The sequence below is a fragment of the Paramisgurnus dabryanus genome, chromosome 1 (assembly GCF_030506205.2).
Source record: "Paramisgurnus dabryanus chromosome 1, PD_genome_1.1, whole genome shotgun sequence".
Classification (NCBI taxonomy): Eukaryota; Metazoa; Chordata; class Actinopteri; order Cypriniformes; family Cobitidae; genus Paramisgurnus; species Paramisgurnus dabryanus.
In genome coordinates, this window is record NC_133337.1 from 54,257,012 (window position 1) to 54,281,550 (window position 24,539).

Genomic DNA, 24,539 nt, shown 5'->3' on the forward strand with positions numbered 1-24,539 from the left:
GGTCCTAATTTGTACAAATAAGTGCAGATATGTACCTCTAAGGTACCTGCAAGTATGTTAGAAGTGCCAATACGTATCTTTTAGGTACAAAGTGTACATTTTAAAAAGGTACCGCCTCAGCGTCAACTTTGGTACCTTTGTGTATCTTTTTTCGGAGAGTGTAGGAGAAATGCTGTGATATAGAATACAGTACAGTATAGTTAGCGTGCACATGAGATGGGATTTGAAAGGTCTCAAACGTGCGATAGCCTAAAAGTTGCTCCGGAAACCCGTTTGATGTTGGGGGTCTCCTGGACACCACCCCAGGGGCCTGTACAATGCCGCTAAACCCTTCTGCAGATGATTGTAAAAAGGGTTGAGAGTGAATGAAGGCCATATGCCTGTCCATCTGAATGGATCAATCACATGCTTTCAACCTTCTTGAAAGAAATTTTGAAGCTTTAAAACTACTTATAAACTATAAATACAACAAACTTTGTATCAAGTGTATTCACCTTCTCACTCAACACATACATGTCAAAGCTTTGGGAAAGGATTATAGAGTCCAATATATTGATTAAAAAGTTATTCGTAGGTTGGAATCCAAACATTGGTACACTCTCAGAAATAAAGGTACAAAAGGGACGGTATGGTACCTTTTATAAAGGTCCTAATATGTACCATAAAGATATGTTTGTTATGGATTTGAGGTACCAGTATGTAATTGCGCTTTTTCATTCCATCGTACCCCACGGTTTAGGTTGGGGCAGGCTTACCTCACTTTGGCTTGGTTAGCTTTTCCATCGAGTTTAGTAACACTTCGGAGTGAGAGGGATTATAGGTGTGTTGTTATATTTGCATCAGTCCACGCGCTCCGCTGAGACGCATTTAAGTATTTATGCCGCCACAAAACTGCAAATCTGGAAAAAACTGGTATGTTGTTCCTGATTCTCAACCTGTGGATGTTTTTCATCGCTAAAACAGAGTTTGGGAACTTACAGCAAAGCACAGATGACAACAGGTTTAATTGAGACAGCGCAAGCTAGCATGAAGGTAATCTTAACATTATAGCGATGACGCTGGTAGTGACGATTCTCTCAGACCAATCAGTGATCTATTGTGTTTACGCCTCATTTTTTTGTATCAGCTTGCCTCGCTTTGAACCCCGATCAATGTGGTACAAAAAAAAAGTATTGGCTACTATGTACTGCACCAAACGCCCCTAAAAGTAAGCTGACCCGACCCAAACCATGGGGTACTATGCAATGGAAAAGTGCCATAAGCTACCAGTGTATATCTTAGAAATACCGACAAGCACCTTTTAGGTACAAAAGTGTAATTAGCGCCCCAGTGCCAACTTTTGTACCTTCTTGTACCTTTATTTCTGAGGGTGTACCTTAGAAGGTAAAAGTTGATTTGTGCAACATTTTTATTGAGATAAGATAATGCTTTATTAATTCCCAAGGTGATATTTGGGTAGCTTGAGTAATTTCGGTAAAAGGACAGCTGGTCTTTAATTGCCAAACTCTACAGAGTATTATGATTCCCCCTCTTTTGTTGCCTTATAGACTGTTTTTTTTTTTGTTATATACTGGTTTGTATAGTTACCTACATTTACATTTATGCATTTGGCACTTTACTCCAAAGTCTATACATTTTATTTAATCCGTATCTGTGTTCTCTTGGTATCAAACTCATGACCTTTGCACTGCCAACGCAATGCTCTACCAATTGAGCTACAGTAATAAATTATTAAGTTATCAGTTTTTTTAATTGTACATGCATGAGTCCTTCCGTGTACATACGGTGCAGAGTTACTCAGGAAATTAATGTGGTTCGAGGTTATTACCCATCAAAGTCTTTCATGTTTTGAATCTTTTCCTCACACATACACTAAATATCTTCCACAACTGTAAGATATTATTGCTGTGGAAAATGGGCATTCGGGAGCCACAGCAGGTCTCAGGCGATTGTGTGTGCTGCAGCAGCGCGTGTCTTTCTGTGTTTACACTGAATTTGGGCCTTTTTATTGTTTTTCTTTCCTGTCTCTGTGGAAGAACAGGTTTGATTTGTGAACTGCGAATTGGTGATGGTGGGTTGCGTAGCTCTGAGCACCAGTTAGCTATTCACGCCACATTAGGGGGTGGGACGGGCACGTGTCCATCTTAGACCATGTATTTGTCCCATTCAGAGCATTAAACAAAGGAAAATTAAAGGTGTTTTATGGCTGTTCTTGGCAGCTGGATCTTCTACCTTTGTCCTTTAAACAAGCACGCTGCGCATTTCTAATATACACAAGCTATGATTGAGCCATTACCCCACATTTAGATTTGTCATGCAAAGTCACATTTTTTGGAAAAATAGAGAATTAACGTTCTCTGACAATAACCAGATCCAACATGCAGAAACATTTCTGCTCCGACTGGAATGGATTAATTTCCATGCTTTTCTTCTAATTCTAGCTCAATCAGTTACGGAGAGTGGGGTTTTGGAAGGGGGGTGGCTTCGCTCGCTATCTGAGCCTTGATTTATTTATCCTCATTGAGCTGGAAGGCAATATTTCGGCTATTTGGATGAAGCTGTCTCTCTAGCTTTAAGTGATTTTGAAGGCTCCCGATTACGAAGCCTCTGCAGCCGGAGAACAGCAATTTGTGTTGACTGGCCAGGGTTCCGAAAGCTTGTGCACCTGCTCCATGCTAGAAAAACTGAGGTTCCCAATGCCAGAGTCAATGGCCTTTTAAAACTGGAAGATATGAAAATTAAGTCGAACAAGCCACTTTGTGTCTAAGCTCAAAAGGTCACTGTCACATCCTCTCGAAGGGGAATGATGTCTTTCACCTTGGCAGCTGGTGCATAACCCTTTCCCCCATTAAACGTCCCCTTGATAATGTCAAATAACCACATAGGAATGCATACCATTTTACAATAACACAGTCTGTTCAGGGATGATGGCGATCCTTCAAGTAGCACGGGCACCAGAGACCACAGGTGACTCCAAGTGGAAGTATGCCCTGTCCTAAATAAAACCAAATACTCACAGTGGAACCACCAAGAAGTTGTGTTGTGGTACAGCAGGCATTTGACTTACGGTGTGTTTCATTTTTAACCCAACGTAGGTCCCTACCAGCCCTTATTAAGTGACTGTGTGGAAAAGAACAAACTGTAAGGAATGCAGGATCTCTTCACGGCCGCACATCTGTATTCAGTGGTCTCTATGTGCTGTGGAAAGTATTAAAGAGGGGGACTGGATCAGGGTTTTTATGTATTGTTTTTTTTGTTCTCGGTCTATAATTTTCTTACTGCCGTAATCTTACTTGGGCATCTTGCATCATATCCTCGTGTTCATTAATCACAGCTTCGAAAGAAGCAGTTTAGAAGCAGGAGAGGAAAATGCCTTGTGCAGAGATGGGGTATTAGGTGTCCTCGGTTTGGGGCTTTGCTAGTCTAAATGGCATCTGTCATGAATATAAAACCGTACTGTTTAAATGAGGGGTGCGTTTTTACTTTTGATACAGTCTGGGGTCATTAAAGACGGACTGGTGCTGTCCAGAGCAATCAGACAGGAAATTTTGTGGTGACGTTCCTTACAACCTATAGGGCATGAAAAGCCACCTGTGGCTCTGACCCTGTACAGTGTCCCGAAAAAGCCTAACTCGTGCCATGTCCCCATGCCTTGTTGTTTCTTACCTGAATTGATACGAACAACCACTGGTTTCTTTATACAATGACTTCACAGGAAAATGTCATATGAGCAGGTCCAGACAACCATGAGGAGGTCCATCTGTGGACTTTTTTTCTGCATTTTCTGAGTTGGGAATAAGGGTTATCCTGCTAAAGGGATATAAATATGGCCAAATAAGATGTAAGAACTTTGTAATTGATGGGTATCTCGTTCTGTGAAAATCAACAGAGCTTTCTGCCAAGTTCTGTGGGTAAAAATGTTGTGCCTGCTTATTTATTATCTTGAGAAACTCCTATTAAGCACTGACCTCACTACACACAAGACCTAAAACCAGACAGGTGCGAGGTAAAGGCACAAAGCTTTAATAACTGCCTTACAAAAGCAACAGACAAGATTATTAAAGTCGGGTTAGATTTATTGTGTTTACACAATGCTATCGCACGAGAATTCGTACATATTTTACAAGTTTGCTAATTCGTATTAATTCATACAACCATATTTGTAATTTTTTGTACGATTTGCCGTGACCCCAGTGACTTCGGGGTTAGAGGTTCAGTTTCATTGTGGTTTTTTCATGACAATCGTACGATTTTGCACGATTAACTTTGTACGATTTAATACAAATTAGCCAACTCATAAAATATGTACGATTTCTCATGAGATCAGGCTGGTATTACTTTGAAGTTTTCTCCATCAGGTTAACTTTGTTCAAATCTTACGCCTAGTTTCAAATGCACAAGAGTTTAAGACATGTCTTTTGTTGTCTTATTTGTCTCCAGCGGGTCTGCGAAGGAGTTTTCGTCTCAGCAGAAGAGATAAGAAGACAAATAAATCCATGTACGAAAGCAAAAAAAGTGAGCAGTATGACACAGCTGATGTGCCCACGTATGAAGAGGTGACGTCTTACCGCAGAAAACAAGGAGAGAGGCACAGACTTGTCGCTTTAGTCGGTAAGTGTATATGTATGTGAAAGATGCTGCAGTTTGGTTACCATCTTTGTTAATATTTTGTTAACACTTTACAATAAGGTTGTATTTGTTAAAGGGGTCATAGCGTGAAAATCTGATTTTGTGCTTTTTTATGTTTAAGTGCTGTAATTGGGTCCCCAGTGCTTCTATCAACCCAGAAAATGTGATAAAGTACAACCCAGTAATTTTGTTTTGGTAAACCATTCTCTGCAAGCATAGTTTTGTGACGTAGGTAGCAAGGCCAATTTCAATAATACCGCCCCTTAACCCTCTGGGGTCTAAGGGGTTTTTAGGGCCCTGGGGAAGTTTTGACATGCACTGACATTTGTGCTTTTTTCAGTTGCTTGAAAACATATTAATGGCAAAAGTCTCATAACACTGTGTTCATCACAAACTGGGCTACAATATCATATAATCAACATGTATGTACATGTTTGTATTTTTGAGAGAAAAATGTTTATGCGTGGTTTTTGAAAAAGCAAAATTTTTAAGTCACTGATATAACTCCACAAAACTCATTCTAAACATGTTTTCCCAAGACTTTCCAAACAGGATCTAGTAGTCTAGAGTTTATTCTTCAAAATGATGTGAAAATCATATGGCCTACTCAATCACATAAAGCAATGCATTGATTTACAATTTCTAAGACACTTTCGCTTGGAAAAGGCTGTATGCGTGGAGGCGGGAAAGCTCCTGAATAATCAGTGATTGACAGCTGAGAGACAAAAGAGTTGAATAATGAGCCACATAATGAGCCACTAATGAGCCTTGTGGGGATGTTCAACAGTAATGTAACCTTCAGTAAAACCATGATAAGGTTTACTTTTCAATACAATGTAAACACACACACACACACACACACACACACACAAACTATATATATATATATATATATATATATATATATATATATATATACACACACACACACACACACACACACATATATATATATATATATATATATATATATATATATATATATATTGAAATATTTTCTATTAATATCACAATATAAGTTACCTTTTAAAAACCATAGTAGCCTAATCATGGTAAAGGTACTGTTTGGCCATCATAAAGTGAACACAGGGTTTGTGTTTGGTTGGCCAGCGACAGAGCCGGCCTTAAGCATCTGGTGGCCCGTTTCAATAACTAATAGGAGGCCCTACCCACATAAAACATAAGCATAATAGAGCAAAAAGCAAGGATTCCTGTTGGTTTGCATCGGTATATTATTTTATTACGTGCACTTTTAGCTTCACGAACAGGCAGCTCAAAAGAAATGATCCAACCTTATTTAATTACAACTATACAATTATAGTTGCCTCGCCCTTTCATGGACGCTAAATTCTCTGCTTAATTGATTTGCGCAGTATATTTTCAGCTGTCTGGGCTGACTTTAAAAAAAACATCTCAAACATCCCCTCAACTTGAATTATTTAACAAAAGTAAACAAGACAAGTGTCTGACTGACACTGAACCGAACTTATAAATAAGGATGGGCTCCGCGTTTTTTCAGCACCGTAGACAGCTCACCTGGCGGCGAGCGTAGATTTCACCTAAACCTTATTAGAAATCCACCTTTCTGTGTTTGGGTGCTGAGAATTCCCTGATAAGTTTATCTTTGTCCAGCGATTTTGTCACCTCGTGCTCAATAAAAATCTGAACGAGAGCTGACGGCATCTATGTTCAATAGGCTATTATAAAAACAGTTTACATTGTTATGCGTGAGCAAAACAAAAATAGACGATTTCCAAGCCACTGTAAAAAAAATCACCCCTCATTTATCTAAAGTTCTTGGTCATTATGTTCATTTAATGGAACATTGTGTGGATGTTGCGTTAGAGGAAAATGCCGTCATGCACAAAATATATTAAAGGCAGTCAGTAAATGCACACAGATGTTATACACATATTTTAAATACAATTAAATACTGCATTAAGGTTAGTATAAAATCCAATAATATTATTTAAAAAAAACCCATTGAAATCAGTTCCTAAAATAATGTATTATTAAAAACCTGGAATCGCACTTGCACAGACAAGCTTGATGCGTTTTTGCGCCCTTGAACAACACTTCGGGAAGGGAGCCGCTTAAACTTTCACTCCAGATAAAATGAAAATGACGTTGCTTTCATTGCTCTATTCTCCAAGTGTATTTTAGCGGTCACAGTCACGCAATGAGACACAATTGCGCAACTCTCTGCACAGCTCTGATATTTGAAGGGAATAAATAGGGCATATAGCGATGAGTACTTCAAATTGATATTCTCTCCATTTGTGACGGAAAATTTGTCGGAATGAATGCGCACGGGCTAACTACGACAGGTAACACATTTAAGAAATGTCGGTTTTCACAAAAATAAGGCTATTAAGCTCTCGTCTAGTGATCCCGTTGCTAAAGAATAATTAAACCTCTAGAATTATCCACATGTGCACGTTTTCTTAGAGTTTTTATGAAGCACTGTGATGCTGCTGTAAACGATTCTACATTGATTTATAAAAATGAAAGAAATTACTTTTAAAAATAATTTAAATGACATATAATAAATATTAATGCAGTTCTATATTTTTTTTATAAAATACATTCATTTCATATTAATAATCCGATTTCTACAGGCTAAAGCGCGTATGAACGTCCGAGAGAAAATAAAGAGTAGAAATTAATTGATTTAAAATGAAAGATATGTGATTGCTTAACATCCACAGGCACTGACAATGTGAGCTCCCCCGTGCAGGAATCATAGCCCCACGTTCAAACATTCTTGCGCCGGGCTGGGGCCCTCCTTTAGGGCGGGGCCCGTTTCAATTGAAACGGTTGAAACATAGCTAAGGCCGCCTCTGGCCAGCGAGAGGTTTACTTTTGTGCAGTAAAAAGCTCAAAAGAACAACTGCCTATCGTTGTCTGGACTCCTATTTGTGTTTTTGTAATCATTATAGTAGAAACACAACCAGTGACACGCGTGATAAACTTATCAATGTTTGTTTACAGCCGCCGCCATTACCTCACGTGTTGATCATGAAAGCAGTGAATGTGTGCACATGCGAGTGATCCTGTGTTTAATAAACTTGCTGTGCGGAGATATGCGCTTAGACGCAACTAAATAAGGATTGTACTGTTTGCAATCGCGTATTTTATAAGAATACCAAAAAGCGCGTTGAGTTTCCTGACTCGCGTGTTTGTGTATGTGCGTTCCCATCGCCTCAGCTGTTTGACGGAAGACAAAGAAAACACTCGCGTCTGGAGATACTGACACACATCCGCAAGTAAATAAGGATTTATATGTCGGACATCGATCCCGTCACACTGACGAAGCACACACACTCGCGTCTGTCTGGAGATTTAGGCGCGAGTAAACAAGTATGTGATGTGTGTAATCGCATCTTTTATAATGATACCACAAAGCGCTTCAAATATGAGGCATTGTGTGTTTGTGTGTGCGTTTGGACGTCGATCGAGTCACACTCGCGTCTGGAGATAACTTTAGTTACAGTCACGAGTAAACAAGTAGATGTCATGTTTCCAGCACTTGGATTAAAACTCATTCACAGCAGTGAATGGCTGCAGAGACGGAATGGAATGTCCATTGACTGTGGGGTTGACTAATGAATATGGATGATCTCTGCTCTTTTCTTCAATGGAGCGGGGCGTGGCTCATTATAGATAATGAAGCAACAGAAGAAAGACGGTACATCTCTCTCTTCTAATACAGTTAACAACGAATTACAATATTTGTTTTCGATTTCACTTACATCTTCCAAAAGCAGACATTCCAAGCATTATGTAGACATTTATCTTTTGTTTATATGACAAATATTCGTTAAGTTAGAGTTAATTTTTCTGACGTGTTTCTGAAAGGACTTCACTGAGGGAGAGAGAACAAAACGCGCATCATGTTTATTTTCTTAATTTTGCGAAAAGCACAACATGCTGTTTTTATTGGGAGTGGACAGAAAAAAACTAGACAATTTAATGTTTTAAATGATGTATAAATCATATCTGTATGTCAAAAATCAGCAGAGTTATCTAAGTCTCTTTGGGGAGTGATCGAAAAATAAAGAGTTTGCGGCGCCCGCGCCGCAGCCGACCCCAGAGTGTTAATCTGCACTATCCAACCACAGCAATGCCATTTAGTGCAGGGAGTGTGAGTAAAAATAATTGACAGCACAATTATGTTTCATTTCAATTATTGCAATCATTGTTTGCATTCCATCAGCTCATTTGCATTTTAAAGGACACACCCACAAACTGCACATTTTTGCTCAGGCCTACAAAGTGGAAATTTGAACATCTTATAATAAATTATCTGTGGGGTATTTTGAGCTAAAACTTCACATACGCACTCAGGGGACCCCGACGATTTATTTAACATCTTTAAAAAATCTCATAATATGACCCCTTTTAACAATTAGTTATTGCATTAACTAACATGAACTGTCAATTAACAATACTTCTACAGCATTTACTAATCTTAGTTCATGTTAAATTTTGGCATTTATTAACACTTTTTTTAAAAATCAAACATTGTAACGTTTAACATTAATGAATGACATGAATAACTGTATTGACATTAACTAATATTAACAAGAATGAATAAATGTTGAAAAACTATATTGTTCATGTTAGTTAATGCATTTACTAAAACAACTTTATTGTAAAGTGTTACCAATATTTTTATAGAACCAAATATGTAAATAAGGTTTCTATGAAGACAAATAAGATTTCTATGACATCTTGTATGCAGCCATGTTTGCTTTGCTCAGCTCACCATCTGCGGTTGGTATTTTTATTATGAATTTTCTACTTTTGGGAACACTGCACAAATCAACACACTATTTTAAGGCTCCACACAAACAGCGTAATACCCACCGCGGCACTCGACTGCAATCCATAAATTCAGTTCTGCTGTGGGACTCTGATTCAGCCTGGCCCTCTGAAGACCCCTGGAGCTGACAGGACCTGAGGATTAATTCATCTTTGTTTTGTGACACTTCATTCCCAGGCCTGGTGTTCTACTGGAACATTGTATTTCTCTTCAGTATTATACCACAGAGAATTGTTAACACTTGCTTACAAGGGAATAGTGAGGGTGAGACTCAAATGAAACCGCAACATTACGAAGTGAAAATAACTTTCTTGAGTCAAATATTGATTCTTAGATTTGGTGGTTTTGTTTTGTGACAACAGATGTAGAGGCCAGAACAATAAGTTAAGTGTTTCATAAAGGTGTAAATAAAAAATGATTTGGACAGCTTGAGGGTTTTAGGTTCATGTTCCTTCATCCAGAAGGTGTTAAATGAGCTCCTATACAATACAGTACATGTAGGTTGGACTTACCACCTCCAATACTTCTTTCCACTATAAGGGGTTTGTTGTGAAACATATCTCATAAAGAACATTTCTATATTGACAAGTAATGTTGACCAGGTGTATAAAAAATATTTCTGTTACAAATCTGTGAAAAGTAGCACAGGGTCAAGTTTCATTGCAACAGACCAGGCCTCATGTTTAGTGAATGCAACATAGCATATGGATTTTATCACCGGTTTGTTGATGCATGTAATTAATGGAGTGTGTGTTTGCATACACATGTGTGTGTATGTAAGCGGTGTATGAGGTAGTCTGTTTAATTAATCAGGCTTTTTTGCTTTCAGGATGCTCTGCTGGTAATTTTGCATGACCTTGTGCGGTTAAACGAACACAAATATTTTTTTGTTTTCCTCCTAAGTAGGAGGACAGCATCATGGATGCTATCAAACCTGACAAAAACAAGGATGCTGAAAGAGTTCGCTGTTTGTGTTGCTCTGTTTTCTCTTTAAAATCTTATTTTATCCCTTGAGATTGCACTCATGCTTTTCTGGCCTGCAATGTTTTTCAGACATGTTTCATCATATTAACCAGCTGCTTTTTTATTGTAAAGGCTTGAAAGATGGTCTATACTCTTACTGTGCTTTTATTCTGTTGTTTTGCAATATAGTGTAATGCAGATACTTTTGGATGAAAGGGATTTATCTTAAAGCACACTTTTTAAAGTTTTCAGTCCCAGTAGGTGTTTATCCTTGACTGCAAACAACAGGGTCACCAACCAAAATCGTTATATTCCCCTCTGCTTTCTCGAACATCAATGACCGGTTTGCAGTTTCAAATGGCTTTCCAGACAAATCAAGATCTTATCTGTTTGGATACATATTAATCGACCGGCCAAAGTCAACAAATTTTACATATGCAGAGGTTTGCGAGCTCGCCCGTAGTGTTTGAACTGAAACTTGATTATTTAACATAGCAAATGATCTGTTTTTTGTGCATTTGAGATTAGATCGAAGAGATTCTGGTTGATTTATCTGAATAGTGGAAGGTTAGAATAATGGGGAAGAACCATCAAAATTCAATGATCTAAATGAGCCGTCCCATCAGATTCAATAGTTCCTTTATATTGTAGTTTTGTTGGGCTTTTCAAGAACCTCTGTCTGGGCTATTATGATTAAACAATTCGGGCTTAGTGTTGTTTTGTGTATAATTCTAACACATTTAAGCAGTTGAAACCAAGTAGCATGCCCAGTCTATGTGAGGGCTTAAAATCTTGCCAAGTAAATTTTTTATTGTAAACGTATCACACCTGTAAACTTTTTTTATTTATCTGACAGACTTGGACAGTATTTATAACGATAGGAGGATATAAGACTGGTTGTGTTGTGTCTTAAGGCCAATTCACACTGATTCAACCAACTTCAACAAACCTCAACATTCTAAAGTCTCATTTACTTTGATCCAACAACTACCAACACAGGTTTCATACTGACGATGTGTTGGTGTTTGTAGGATCATTGTGAATTAGCCTTAAAAGTGTCAATAGCAGGCTGGACCACGGCTGGTTTGCGGCCCCACACGTTTAGGCAAACCAGCAGCTCCTGAAGGTTAATTGCATGTGATCTGCCTCATGCTTAGCCTGGAAGTTATTAAGCCTTTAGAATTAGACTTCTTCCCTAATGAGGGCCCTAATGACTACTGACACTTTTACTACCATTGCAACCTGCTCCCATAAAGGCACACATGCACGCTCGTATCCATGCATTGAAAAACAGTTACACAAATGTGTTATTTATTGGGGCTATTATAAGCTATTGTTTAGGGTCATTCAATTGTTTGTCAGTGAATGCAACAAAGCAATAGTGGGTTTCCTCCCACAGTCCAAAGGCATGCAGGTTAATTGCATTGAAGATGCCAAATTGTCCTTTTCCAACTAGATTAAATGGTTTTCACAATGACTAGCCATACACTGTAAAATTCCTTGTTGCACTTACATTTTAAGTTTAATGAACTTGTTTGTACACTTAGAAACAAGAAATGTTAACTTTCTTGACTAGTGAGTTGCTGTAAGTTATAAAAATACAGTTGAAATAACTTCAGCTTATTTAACTTTCTTTTTTATGATTTATACTCTGTAAAAGGTTAACACTGGTACACATTGGTAACAAAAATAAAATATTCACCTAAGTGAATATTGAAGTAAATTTTAATTTAGAAAAAAATCTAATATTTTAAGTGTTACCAATTGCAGTAATTTTTAAAAAGATTGATTGAACTTTTCATTTTTACAGTGTAGCAAGTCACTAAAAAGTAAAAAGTTAGATTAACTTAAAAAATTACTTCAATTGGTAACACCTAAAATAATGTATTTTTTCAACTTATTTAAATAAAAAAATACTTTCAGTGGTGTATAAAGACTTTAAGTAATAAACTGAATTGTTTTTATTACCTTAGAATTAGACGTTTTTATCTACATACACCGCAGGTCCCCTTACCATGGGTCCACATTTACTTGCTTCATTCGCACAGGAAATTCTAGTCATCGATGTGAGGACTCTGCCATAATCTGGTTTGGTAATTATATCTAGTTGTGTATGGCAGGGTCCTGACAGTACAATGTTTTGTGTGGGAGAACGTGGTTTTGATATTGTCATATCAGACCACGTTTTTCCCATGTCTTGTGACTTTTCCCCGCTCCCTTGTATTCTCTTGTCATTGTGTGTTATTTTTTCCCCGCTCCCTTGCATTTTCCAGTCTTTGTTTTTATGTCTTGTTTAGTCTAGTGTTCTGTTCATGCATATATATATTTATATATATTTATATATTTATATATGTTTATATATATATAAATATATTTATGGTTTTGTCTTGTTGGTACTGTGGTTGTCTTGTGTTTGTATGTGTTTTACAGGTTCACGTGTGCTTCCCTCACAGGTGTTCCTGTTCAGTGTGATTGCCTCCTCTCGTCTTCCTCACCTGTTGCTTGTTATCCTCTCGTCTGATCTGTGTATTTAATCCCTGTGTGTCTAGTGTGTCTTTGCAAGTTCGTTTGTCAATATCAGTTTGTCAATGTCAGTACTGTGTATGTACTCGCCCGTTACTAGCTTTGCTAGTTTCTAGTTTAGTCTTGTTGTGTGCTTTTGATACGTCTAGTTTGTTCATTTATTGTTTCCCTTATTCTGTACTCACTGCTGCCCAGGAATCATTCTCTAGATACTGTTTCTGTGATCGCTGACTGTTATAGAGACTGCTTTCTCCATCTTCCTGTTTAAGGACTGCAGTGCTATCTTCCAAGTTGTCCACTGCTCTGCTCTCCTCCTCAGCTCCGACTGCCAGTTGGTTGGGCGCTGTCCAGCGTACCCATTCAGGGCCTGCAGCCGCGGTCCAGCTTGGCTGGTGTATTCACCGCGGCATTGGTTCATCTCACCCTGTTTCCCCTCAGAGGATCATTTACCCCGTCAGTAAGCAGTGGAACATTTTGTGGTGTTGTGGAATTAATTAACTGTTGTACTATACTCTCTCCCACCGTTTGTTTGTCTGGCCGGAGCCCGAACGTGTGTGGCTTGTCTCCCCAGTGTCTGTGTGTGCTCCTCGCCCTAGCCGTCTGCCTCGGAGTGGCCTTTGCGCCCAGACGTGCCATTGTCTGTTTACATTCACTTTCTGTTAAATAAACATTTTTGTTATCCGCACTGGGATCCATTTGCCTGTTTTCCCCCACCCTAACAGTACGAACTTGCCATAACTGGATCCCGCGGAAATGGACCTATCCTGGTCTGACTACAGAAGCTGCCAAGCGCATGTCCTGTTCGGCCTCCGGCAGAAGGGGGCCAATGTGAAGGATTTCGCTATGGACTTTTTGAGATCTGCCAAGTACTCCGGCTTCAACGAGGCAGAGTTAAAGGTAATTTTCAACAGCTGTCTCGACAAGCCCCTCACTACGGCAGAGCAAAGGACCCTGAAACCCCTGGGCTTCCCGGATACAGTGGAGTACTTGATGAACCGTGAAGAGCCAGGGGATTCTACTGACACACCTCATCCTGTCCCTTTGCCTTCCATCCCGGAGGGCTGTGTTGTCGGGGTGATGACCCAGGAGTTCTCTGCGCCCTCCACATCGAGTCCAGTAAGCTCCGCCCCGCCAGTCAGCCTTCGGGGTAAAAGAGAGCGAAGAGTGTCCTGGGAATCTGCATCGGAAGGGTCTTCTACCGAGCCTATCATTCCCACCACACTACCTCCTGCCATCGCTCTCACTGCACCGCGCCCAAAGAAGAAGAAGAGGAAGAAGGGCTCCTCCGCTCTTCAGCCAGCTGCCACCCCTCAGTCCGCTGATAAGCAGCAGCCTCTGCCTTCGCCGGTGCAGCCTCAGCCAGGGTCTATCCAGCCTGTGTTGTCTCCGCAGCCGCCGGCTGCGCTCCCTGTCAGTGACCCTGTGTCGTCTCCGCAGCCGTCCGCTGCGCTCCCTGTCATTGATCCTGTGTCGTCTCTGCAGCCGCCCGCTGCACCCCCCGTCATTGTCTCTGCCTCGTCTCCGCTGCCGTCTGCAGCGGCTCCTGTGACTATTCCTGTCTCGCCTCCGCAGCCGTCCGCTGCGCCCCCTGTCACAGTCTCCATGTCGTCTTCGCTGCCGGACGCAGCGCCCCCTGTCATTGTCACTGTCTCCATGTCGTCTCCGCCGCCAGACGCGGCGCCCCCTGTCATTGTCCCTGCCTCGTCTCCGCTGCCGGCCGCAGCGCCCCCTGTCACTGTTCCTGTTTCCCCTCAGCCTGTAAACCCTGACCTAGTTGTTCCTGCCTTGCCCCAAGCTGTTTCCTCCCCACGGAACCCTGTTAGGCCTGCCCGGCCTCCACGTACCCAACCCTCAGCTACTCCCCGGGGTCAGAAGGCTCGCCCAGTTCCCAGTCCCATCCCTCCTCCTGTGAACGTTGTTGTTCCCCCGCCCCCCCCTCCCTTGTTTGTTGTTCTTGTTGTCCCACCCGAATCCTCTAGTTGTTCTGTCTTGTCTTCCCTTGTTAGTGTTTGTCATGTTTTCGTGGGTGCTGTCCAGTGTCCAGTCTGTCTTGTCCTGTGTCTCTCCTTGAGGGCCGCCAGGTGGCGTCCCTTGAGGGGAGGGTCCTGTGAGGACTCTGCCATAATCTGGTTTGGTAATTATATCTAGTTGTGTATGGCAGGGTCCTGACAGTACAATGTTTTGTGTGGGAGAACGTGGTTTTGATATTGTCATATCAGACCACGTTTTTCCCATGTCTTGTGACTTTTCCCCGCTCCCTTGTATTCTCTTGTCATTGTGTGTTATTTTTTCCCCGCTCCCTTGCATTTTCCAGTCTTTGTTTTTATGTCTTGTTTAGTCTAGTGTTCTGTTCATGCATATATATATTTATATATATTTATATATTTATATATGTTTATATATATATAAATATATTTATGGTTTTGTCTTGTTGGTACTGTGGTTGTCTTGTGTTTGTATGTGTTTTACAGGTTCACGTGTGCTTCCCTCACAGGTGTTCCTGTTCAGTGTGATTGCCTCCTCTCGTCTTCCTCACCTGTTGCTTGTTATCCTCTCGTCTGATCTGTGTATTTAATCCCTGTGTGTCTAGTGTGTCTTTGCAAGTTCGTTTGTCAATATCAGTTTGTCAATGTCAGTACTGTGTATGTACTCGCCCGTTACTAGCTTTGCTAGTTTCTAGTTTAGTCTTGTTGTGTGCTTTTGATACGTCTAGTTTGTTCATTTATTGTTTCCCTTATTCTGTACTCACTGCTGCCCAGGAATCATTCTCTAGATACTGTTTCTGTGATCGCTGACTGTTATAGAGACTGCTTTCTCCATCTTCCTGTTTAAGGACTGCAGTGCTATCTTCCAAGTTGTCCACTGCTCTGCTCTCCTCCTCAGCTCCGACTGCCAGTTGGTTGGGCGCTGTCCAGCGTACCCATTCAGGGCCTGCAGCCGCGGTCCAGCTTGGATGGTGTATTCACCGCGGCATTGGTTCATCTCACCCTGTTTCCCCTCAGAGGATCATTTACCCCGTCAGTAATAAGTGGAACATTTTGTGGTGTTGTGGAATTAATTAACTGTTGTACTATACTCTCTCCCACCGTTCGTTTGTCTGGCCGGAGCCCGAACGTGTGTGGCTTGTCTCCCCAGTGTCTGTGTGTGCTCCTCGCCCTAGCCGTCTGCCTCGGAGTGGCCTTTGCGCCCAGACGTGCCATTGTCTGTTTACATTCACTTTCTGTTAAATAAACATTTTTGTTATCCGCACTGGGATCCATTTGCCTGTTTTCCCCCACCCTAACAATCGAGACATTTACACGGAAATTCATGTCATGGGGAGGGGCTTTTTGAGACTCCGCTCGCTTCCTGTAATCACATCACTACTAGAGAAATCACCTGATTGGTTAACGTGGCACGTTTTCCGCCAAAGTTCAAATTTTTCAACTCGCGCGTTTGCCGCGGCAACACTCATTTCGTGCCATTCGCGCAAACTACAAGCGCTAATGAGGCGGGATCGCATCTACGGTGCCACGCTAAACGCCTCATTCACGCCTCCAGACGCACGTCAACGCGTCTTTACATTTACTTGAAAATCACTCACGCTTGACGCCTCTACCACAGCTGGTCTGAACGCAGCATAACATGGACGTCACCGTGAATTTTGCTACAGTAGTTTGACTGCAGAGTGCGTTCTGTCCCTGCATTGTCTCAGATGATGACACGTTTGTCCTGTGGCGGCTACCATACGCGTTTTATAATTCAGGGGTGAGCTGTTGTTGCAATTCGCAATCTCACCACTAGATGCCGCTACAGTTTTCACACACCACTTTTAAAGGAATAGTCTACCCTTTTGCCATATTAAACTATGTTATTACCTCAACCTAGACGAATTAATACATACCTATCTTTTTTCAATGCGTGCACTGTACAGCGTGTTGTGAATGTGTTAGCATTGAGCCTAGCCCCATTCATTCCTATGGTACCAAAAAAAAGTTTTATTTTGTGGCACCATACTTACTAGTATAACTCCTCATGTAACAGTCTTTAAATAGGGAAAACACGGAAGTGTTTGGTGGCTTCCCTGTTTGGTAACATAGGAATGAATGGGACTAGGCTAAATGCTAACACATTCACGACGCGCTGTACGTTGAACGCATTGAAAAAAGATAGATATGTATTAATTCGTCTAAGTTGAGGTACTTACATAGTTTAATATGGCGAAAGGGTAGACTATTCCTTTAAGTTAAAAATTTACGTTGAAAATTTGTATCTGTTACCAATTGAAGTAAAATTTTTAATTGATCTAACTTTCACTTTTTACAGTGTAGTCAAGAATGTTAAAATGAATTGTAAATTCAAGTTGATTAAACTTGAAAATGTAAGTGCAACATTGTATTTTTTACAGTGTAGATGCTGTAATGGCGTTAAAGGCGGGGTGCATGATTTAAAAAAAAAAAACACTTTGGAAAAGGGAGTCGGGCGGAATACCAAAACACACTTGTAGCCAATCAGCAGTAAGGGGCGTGTCTACTAACCAACATTGTTGCCTGGGTTGCGTATATGTAGGGCGGGTCTATCAAATGAAGGTCCAGATTCTATTAGGTAGGGGCGTGTTTGTTTAGGTTATTTCAAATATCAACATTGGCTTTCAAAGATCATGCATCCCGCCTTTAAGAAATGAATCCATAAAAGTGACAACCATGGTCACCATTCACTGCATCTTAGTGAATCTCTGTACCTTATTTTATCATCACATATGTTCCAAAGAAGAAGGTCAAACAGACTAAAACAGCACGAGGGTGAGTAAATGATGGCTTCCTTAACCAGGGAAAAATACATAAAGACAAGTCATTTAACCTTGTACCGGTGTGGCCACATCACATTTAAAGACGTTTTATACTGTAGGGATTTGGCAAGCTGCTGCGCACTTGTACTCAGAGCCTATGTTTCAATGCCGTTCTTCTGGGATGTAAGAAGCAAGCCATACATCAGAGATAACATAGGCCTCTGCAGAGAAAAGTGATTGAGGGCTTTAAACTCATTTAGTACGCTTGACGAGTGAATAGAATAGCCAAGAGACTACGGGCCATCCGTCTTCCCCTAGACAAGGCCTGCTGGGGTTTGGAGAGTAACATCCACAAAAAATAAAGAACTGTGTGAGAGTCTTTCAGTAACATGCAGGTGTGTTTATAAAATATGCCTAATGGAAAACATGTTTTATTGTTTGTTTTATTCTTCTTGTAGGATTTTACTCCGGTCTACAACATAAACACATTAATGTGCACTAAACATGGCTTTCAAACAGGAGTCTCACATTGTCAATGACCCCAAAATGTGAAATAAACACCTGTTTCCTCACGCTAATAAATCAACGTTTTTCCCTCACTCTTTTCCGAGTGCAATAAGGACACGTTCTGCTGCGTCATGTGCTTCATGAAGAGATGTGCGTTTTTGATGGAAAGCATACGATGCACCGAATGAGAAATATTCTTCCTGCGAGCTGGAAAACCATCTGTTTTCTGTTCTCTTAACATATAGATTTTGATTTGTGCATGTCTCAAAGCAATCATTACAGGCTAATAGAAAAACCACGCTTGACTCTCCGGATTATACAGTGTGAATCTTGGCCTATCTTTAACGGGGGCCTTGACATGTGGAATTGCCCAAGGGAACCGAATCTCTGATCCTCGCTTTTGCTGCACATGTGGCTCGTGTGATGCCAAGGTCAGACTTTGTGACTATAGGAAGATTTCAGAGCTGTATACTGATATGCAATGGAGGACTCGACATTTCTTATTAAATCCTGATCTCTTCGATATCACCTGCTATTTCTCTCCATTTGTTGCTTCTTCGAGGACAAGATGATGAAGAAAACAGATGTCGGTTAGGAATAAAGCCTTTTAAGGCTATGCGGGGCAGCCAGAGCAATGATGAGAAATGTTGGCAGGACAGAAGAGCCTATCAGGCATTTGACTTTGAAAGCTTTTGTCACAACACCACTTGTGCGCGTTTCGATTATTACTACTTTCTGTCTCATGATGTTTGTTTGTGTGGGTTTGGCCTTTCTCTAAGGACGTTTTCTAGTGCCAGATCTTACCTAATGTTCCTACAGAGACTCATGATGACAGCATAAGTGATGCTGGTATAATCTGTGTCTGTATCTCTTTCTGTCTGTCTTTTTAGGTCCTACTGGTGTCGGTTTGAATGAGCTCAAAAGGAAGCTGTTGATATCCGACCCACAACATTTTAGTGTCACCATCCCACGTAAGTCATGCACATATTCAAAGGGGTAGTTTACCCAAAAATTACACATTTTGAGTAATATTTGTAACCAAGCTGTTTTTGAGCACCATTTACTTCCATAGTATTTGGTTTGGTATAACTTGAAGTGAGTAAATGATGACAGAATTTTCACGTTTAATCTCTTTAACTTTTGTTTTACTTAAATTCACCCACAATTAACATTTCTGTCATTATTTACTCACTCTTATGTTGTAAAAATCTGTATACATATATGGGTGAAAAAGAAAGTGTACAGCATATTTTTAAAAAAGCCCTTGAAGCCATTTGTTTTTGCACATATAAGATTAAGGTCTGAAATTACTATAACCATTATTTTTAGGGGATTTAAAAATATTTCCTATATAATTATTTAAATTTTTTGATTATCATTATCAAAAATGATCATTACCGCAATGTGATATTACATTTAATTTATGCATTTACAAACTCATGTTTCAGTAATGAGAACTAAAAAGTTGTGTAGGTACTATGACAAACAAAATTTCAACTTTTATCTGGAGAGAAAAAATAAGAACTGCTTATTTGGTAGCCATCTTGAGTGTCACAGTCAATTATGTCCCTTCCAACCATTTTTTTGTTTTAAATGTTAGTTCATTGAGGGATAAACAATGATTGAAAATTGTTGCGGATGATGAGAAAATTTTTCTTGGACACATTTATATTCATTTTTATTGTCTCTAAATTTACCAATGATAACGAAATACCACATTTTTCTTTACTGTAAATGTTTATAGTATAACATGCACTGAAGCTTTTATTTTTTTAGATTTTTTAATTATAAATATTTCCATGTCAAAGAACCCAAATGCATTCATGGACACGTTGCGGTAATGAAAGTTTTCACCTTACATGTGGAAAAACAACATAATTTGTTTGTATGATGTCATTTGAAATCATGTGCAAAATAGCGCATGAAGAGATGTTTGTAACTCTATGCTTCTTATTTTGATACTCTTACTTTGCATTGACTTTTTATCAAAGTCTAATTTACCGAGAATCACCCATATATCGTCGCTGTCCGATGAAAACTGATTGAATGTCCAGGTTCATTTCCGAATACAGTATGCTTCACATATCTAAATAGCCAATGAAAAGTTGTGAAATCATGTCATCTGATTTTCACGTATATCCATTTGGTGTCAAGCTGTCAATCACGGCGCGTATCTCCCGCCCTGTGGAAGCATCTCGCCGGTCTCGTGAAGTTTCATCGAAGGACGGTGCAAACAAAGTATCTGTCTAGCATTACCATGTCAGTGTATTGATTCGTTGTCCCTTCATAGTTTGCAAGAGACGTGTATAAATGTATAATTAATATTAAATAAACTAAGCGTATTTAATAAACTAAGACGTAGGCTATTTAATAAACTGAGCGTATTTATCTGTCAATATGAAAGCGACTTGGCCATTCTAATTAATGATCGGAAGAACGCGTATCGACCACCGTTACTGTAAAATATGCACGTATGTCCATTTAAACTCAATTTTGGTCAAAAGTGGATTATATCATTACACTTGCATGAATATTGTTACATGTAAAGATGCCATACCAAGTATAACAACGCTACATTCAACTGCTTGAAAAACTGTGGGGGTTTTTTCAATTTCTGAAAAGTAACCGTTTTGGACATACGTGAGTTTCATCGGGCAGCGACGATATATTTGTTATGATGAACACAAAGGAAGATGTTTTGAGAAATGTTTCTAACCAAACTGATCAAAAACCCCATTAACTTCAATAGTATTTTTTCCTGCTATTGAAAGCCAATAGGACCTCTGACCTGGAAATTGGCCTTCTCATATTATCTTCCTTCTTGGAAATCCTTCTAATTATTATTATTATTATTAATTTAAATAAAGTAGACTCCTGAAGAATCGTGCCAACCCTAATTGGCTGTTCTTCATAGACAGCCACATGATAAAAGAATTGTCCCACTTCTTTAAAGCAAATATAATTTTCATATCACGGCCTGTCACTGATAGGCAAGCAGCAGCAGTGCCCATGACTGTTCCAGCAACTCTTACTTTCTCTCTCTTTTCCCCCCACATTTGATCCAGAAACACATGATCCATGGTAATGCACCAGACCAGACATTTCAGGACAAATGACTTGGAGTATGATTTATGTATTTAAACAGGCTGGTGATGTGGAGTAATTGCATATTTAGAGGCAATAAAAGAGTAAGCGAGAATGATGAAAAAGAGTTTGAGGGAGTCTGAGACAGTGGCCAGAAAACCCATGACTGTTGATATAGTGGCGGGATGTTTGTTACATTTAGGTTTGGCTTTAATAGATGTGTCTGAATCAGCCTGTGACACTTTGAAACGCCACTGGTATTAAAATCCTATCCAAAGCCTTAATGCCGGCTAATTGTTCACAAATGTGACCCTTGCATTAGTCTGTATAATATAGCCCAGGTTCCTCCAAACCTTACAGAGGATTTAGACTTAAAGGATGGCTTCTTGAAATACTGTATATTTAATGCTTTTTTGTCTTCCTAAAGTGCTGCCAACTTTAACCATTTAACATTCCAGTTAGTAAGGACTGATTAAATATTAAATGTCGTTTTATTTCTTTTTTGAAAAAAATGATCAATCTTGAGCTATTGTTTAGCATTAACAACAAGCGGGTCTTTTTTAAAACTGAAACCAGCCGTGGCAGCAACACTAGCAAGATGTAGAATATGATTAGTTGAGAGCACATGAACATTTTGAGTCCTCTCCAGGCTTTACGACTATTTTCCATGATCTTAGAATGAAATTCAAATTCTTTAGCCACACCAAAAACATTTCCTATGCCACAGAGCTAAAGCCAGAAGAAATATAATGTATACTTTTTTCTTTCAGCAGCACAAGGGGGTGTTTTTTTGTACTTTGTTTGTGAGCACTAGCAGTTGGAGGTATAATAACATGTTATTTTATATCTGTGGTGGGCTGCCATTATTGGAGGGAGATGCTGCTTAATCAAATAAATGATGGATTAGTATGAGTAATACTTTACCCTAATACCTCATCTCCTAACCCTGACTATAAATAAGACAACAATTTGTTGATACAAAAGAAATGGACATGGTAAAAATCCTGGAACAAAGTGAGGTGGAATGGTCTTAAAGTTTAATAAAAGTTTTAATAGGTTGTTTTGGAGCTATTGGCAGCTTGTAGACAATTTGTCTATGGTGTGTTATACAGCCACCTTTGACCTCCCTGACACTCATTAAACCTCCTCTGGGGACATTTGACCTCAGCTGGACACGTGCTGACTGCACTGGCACACTTGTTCTGATTTAAAGGCAGAAATTTATGGGCAACTGAAAGCAAAAGCAGGACTTAATGAGGGCAGTCCAGTAAAAACCCAGCGGTGTTGATGTGTCGTGATGTACTCCCACTACCCTTTATAAGCCCTTTATATAAATATTACAATATTATTTAAAAAAGTGGGTCTGGCGTATATACAGTGCTAGAGGTCTTCTCGGGACCAAATAAATGTACTCGACCCGAAATGACCCGAACCACTTTTTACCCGAACCCAACGTGCATAAAGAATTTTTTTTTAAAGAAAGACCCAACTTGAACCCGAACCAGTGGCAATTTTTTGAACCTGTCTGAACACCAATGTGCCACCATTCAGACAGAAAGAAACCCAGTTGGCCTCGCATCCAATTTGGCCCGCTGCTCCATTTATTTTCCTTCGCTATCTGACGATGACACTAAGGTAACCGCTATAAAGTACACGCAATATTGATTGACAGGTCCGTCTTAACGAAAATGTGCATATCGGCAGCCACACTCTTGGCAAACAGAGGGGGTTTGGAAAAGGACTCAACGCACACACGCAAGATAGTTTGGGTTTTCTCTTGCCCGTTCGGCAGAAACACATTCATTTTAAATTACCCAAGACCCAATGCCGCTATTATTATACCCGACTCGTTTTTGAGGCTTAAGGGCTCATTATAATTGTGCGTAGGTCCTACAGCGTAGCCGCGATGACGTAGGTCCCGCGTTGGTTTTCATTAATACTTTTGCGTCGTCGTCGACTTGCAAACACACACAGTAGCAGCGCGACCATCAATGAAGAAGCAGCTTGACAAGTTAACCCACAAACGAAGAAGAAACAGCAACTTGTTGTGTATGATTTGAGAAGAACAGCAATGATGGAAGTAAATAAACAGCGACTAATGTTGCAGTTTGAGTTAAATCACTCCCTCAACTTGGCTCATCTTTGTTTTCACCGTCGCAAACCGAAATACCTATGACGCAATTTTTTTACCTGATGGGAGGGATTCTGGTGGACCAATCACAGCGTTTGCAGTCCGCGTAGAGCTGACGCGCTGTTCAAAATTTTGCAAGTGCATGTCAGGCTACGCAAAGCTACGCACATGCTACCGATAACCTGCGACGTAGAGCTTACGCACGACTATAAATCGGGCTTAATAGTTATTACAGGTAGTGGTGCCAAACTGTACCCGGGATTTCGACTATTGCTTATTTATTATTGTCACTATACTATTACTTTACTGTATTGTTATAATCTATAACTAAGGAGCTCGGATGCAAAAGTCTTTAAACGCCATCTCCGACAAAAATGAGGTAATGATATAGACCGAAATATTTTTTTTTTTGGCAAAATCCATTAAGAGTCTGATCAAAAGTTTGCTATAGTTGTGGCCTTATATCTGCATGTTTTGGGACATGTAACTCAACTGTTATATTTAGTGACATTTAATGATGTAATTGGGTATCCACTTAATGTTTGGCTAGACAGATTTCTCCAAAGCACATTGGTGTTGATATCAAAACAGCGTTTCCTAATACAAAGATATTTCCTCTGCATGTTGCACCTATACAGACACCTCCCGATCCAAAAGACAATCTGAAAGTGATGGAGTGGAGTATCATTTCATCTCCAAAGATCATTTTGAGGCCGACATTCAAAACAACAAGTAAGTCACCCATAATAACCCCTTATTAGTCTTTGAATGCAACATTACTGCATGTTTTCTACAATGAGGATTTAATTGTGTTTCTGTGTATGGACTGATGATTTAAATGTTTACCATTGAGATCTAATAGTCAGGATTATTCACTGAATATCAGCAGCCCGCTTGCTTTATTTTCAGGATTGTAATTATGTCAAGTGTAACCCTGACACAAACACTCCACAGCAGGAGAAATATAAATCTCAGAGAGTCCTTGGCCAGGTTGCATTCACTACATCAACCAGACCACCGACTAAACTCAAGTACATCAGCAGCACCACAGTCAAAACAATGCACAACAATTTTTACTAATGTCGTCTGTCTCAGACCCACATTCGTAG

The 24,539-nt window shown here is 39.9% G+C and overlaps 1 protein-coding gene across 3 annotated transcripts in view; it reads left to right on the top strand.

The window, feature by feature from the left end:
• Positions 1-24,539, top strand: part of mpp7a (MAGUK p55 scaffold protein 7a) — a 155,625-nt gene that overhangs the window by 112,004 nt on the left and 19,082 nt on the right. For all 3 annotated transcript variants that reach the window (XM_065242344.2, XM_065242345.2, XM_065242343.2), the window contains 3 exons: positions 4,441-4,611; positions 19,106-19,186; positions 24,069-24,162. In XM_065242344.2, the coding sequence (XP_065098416.1) occupies positions 4,441-4,611; positions 19,106-19,186; positions 24,069-24,162 (346 nt within the window). The remainder of the gene's footprint in view (positions 1-4,440; positions 4,612-19,105; positions 19,187-24,068; positions 24,163-24,539) is intronic.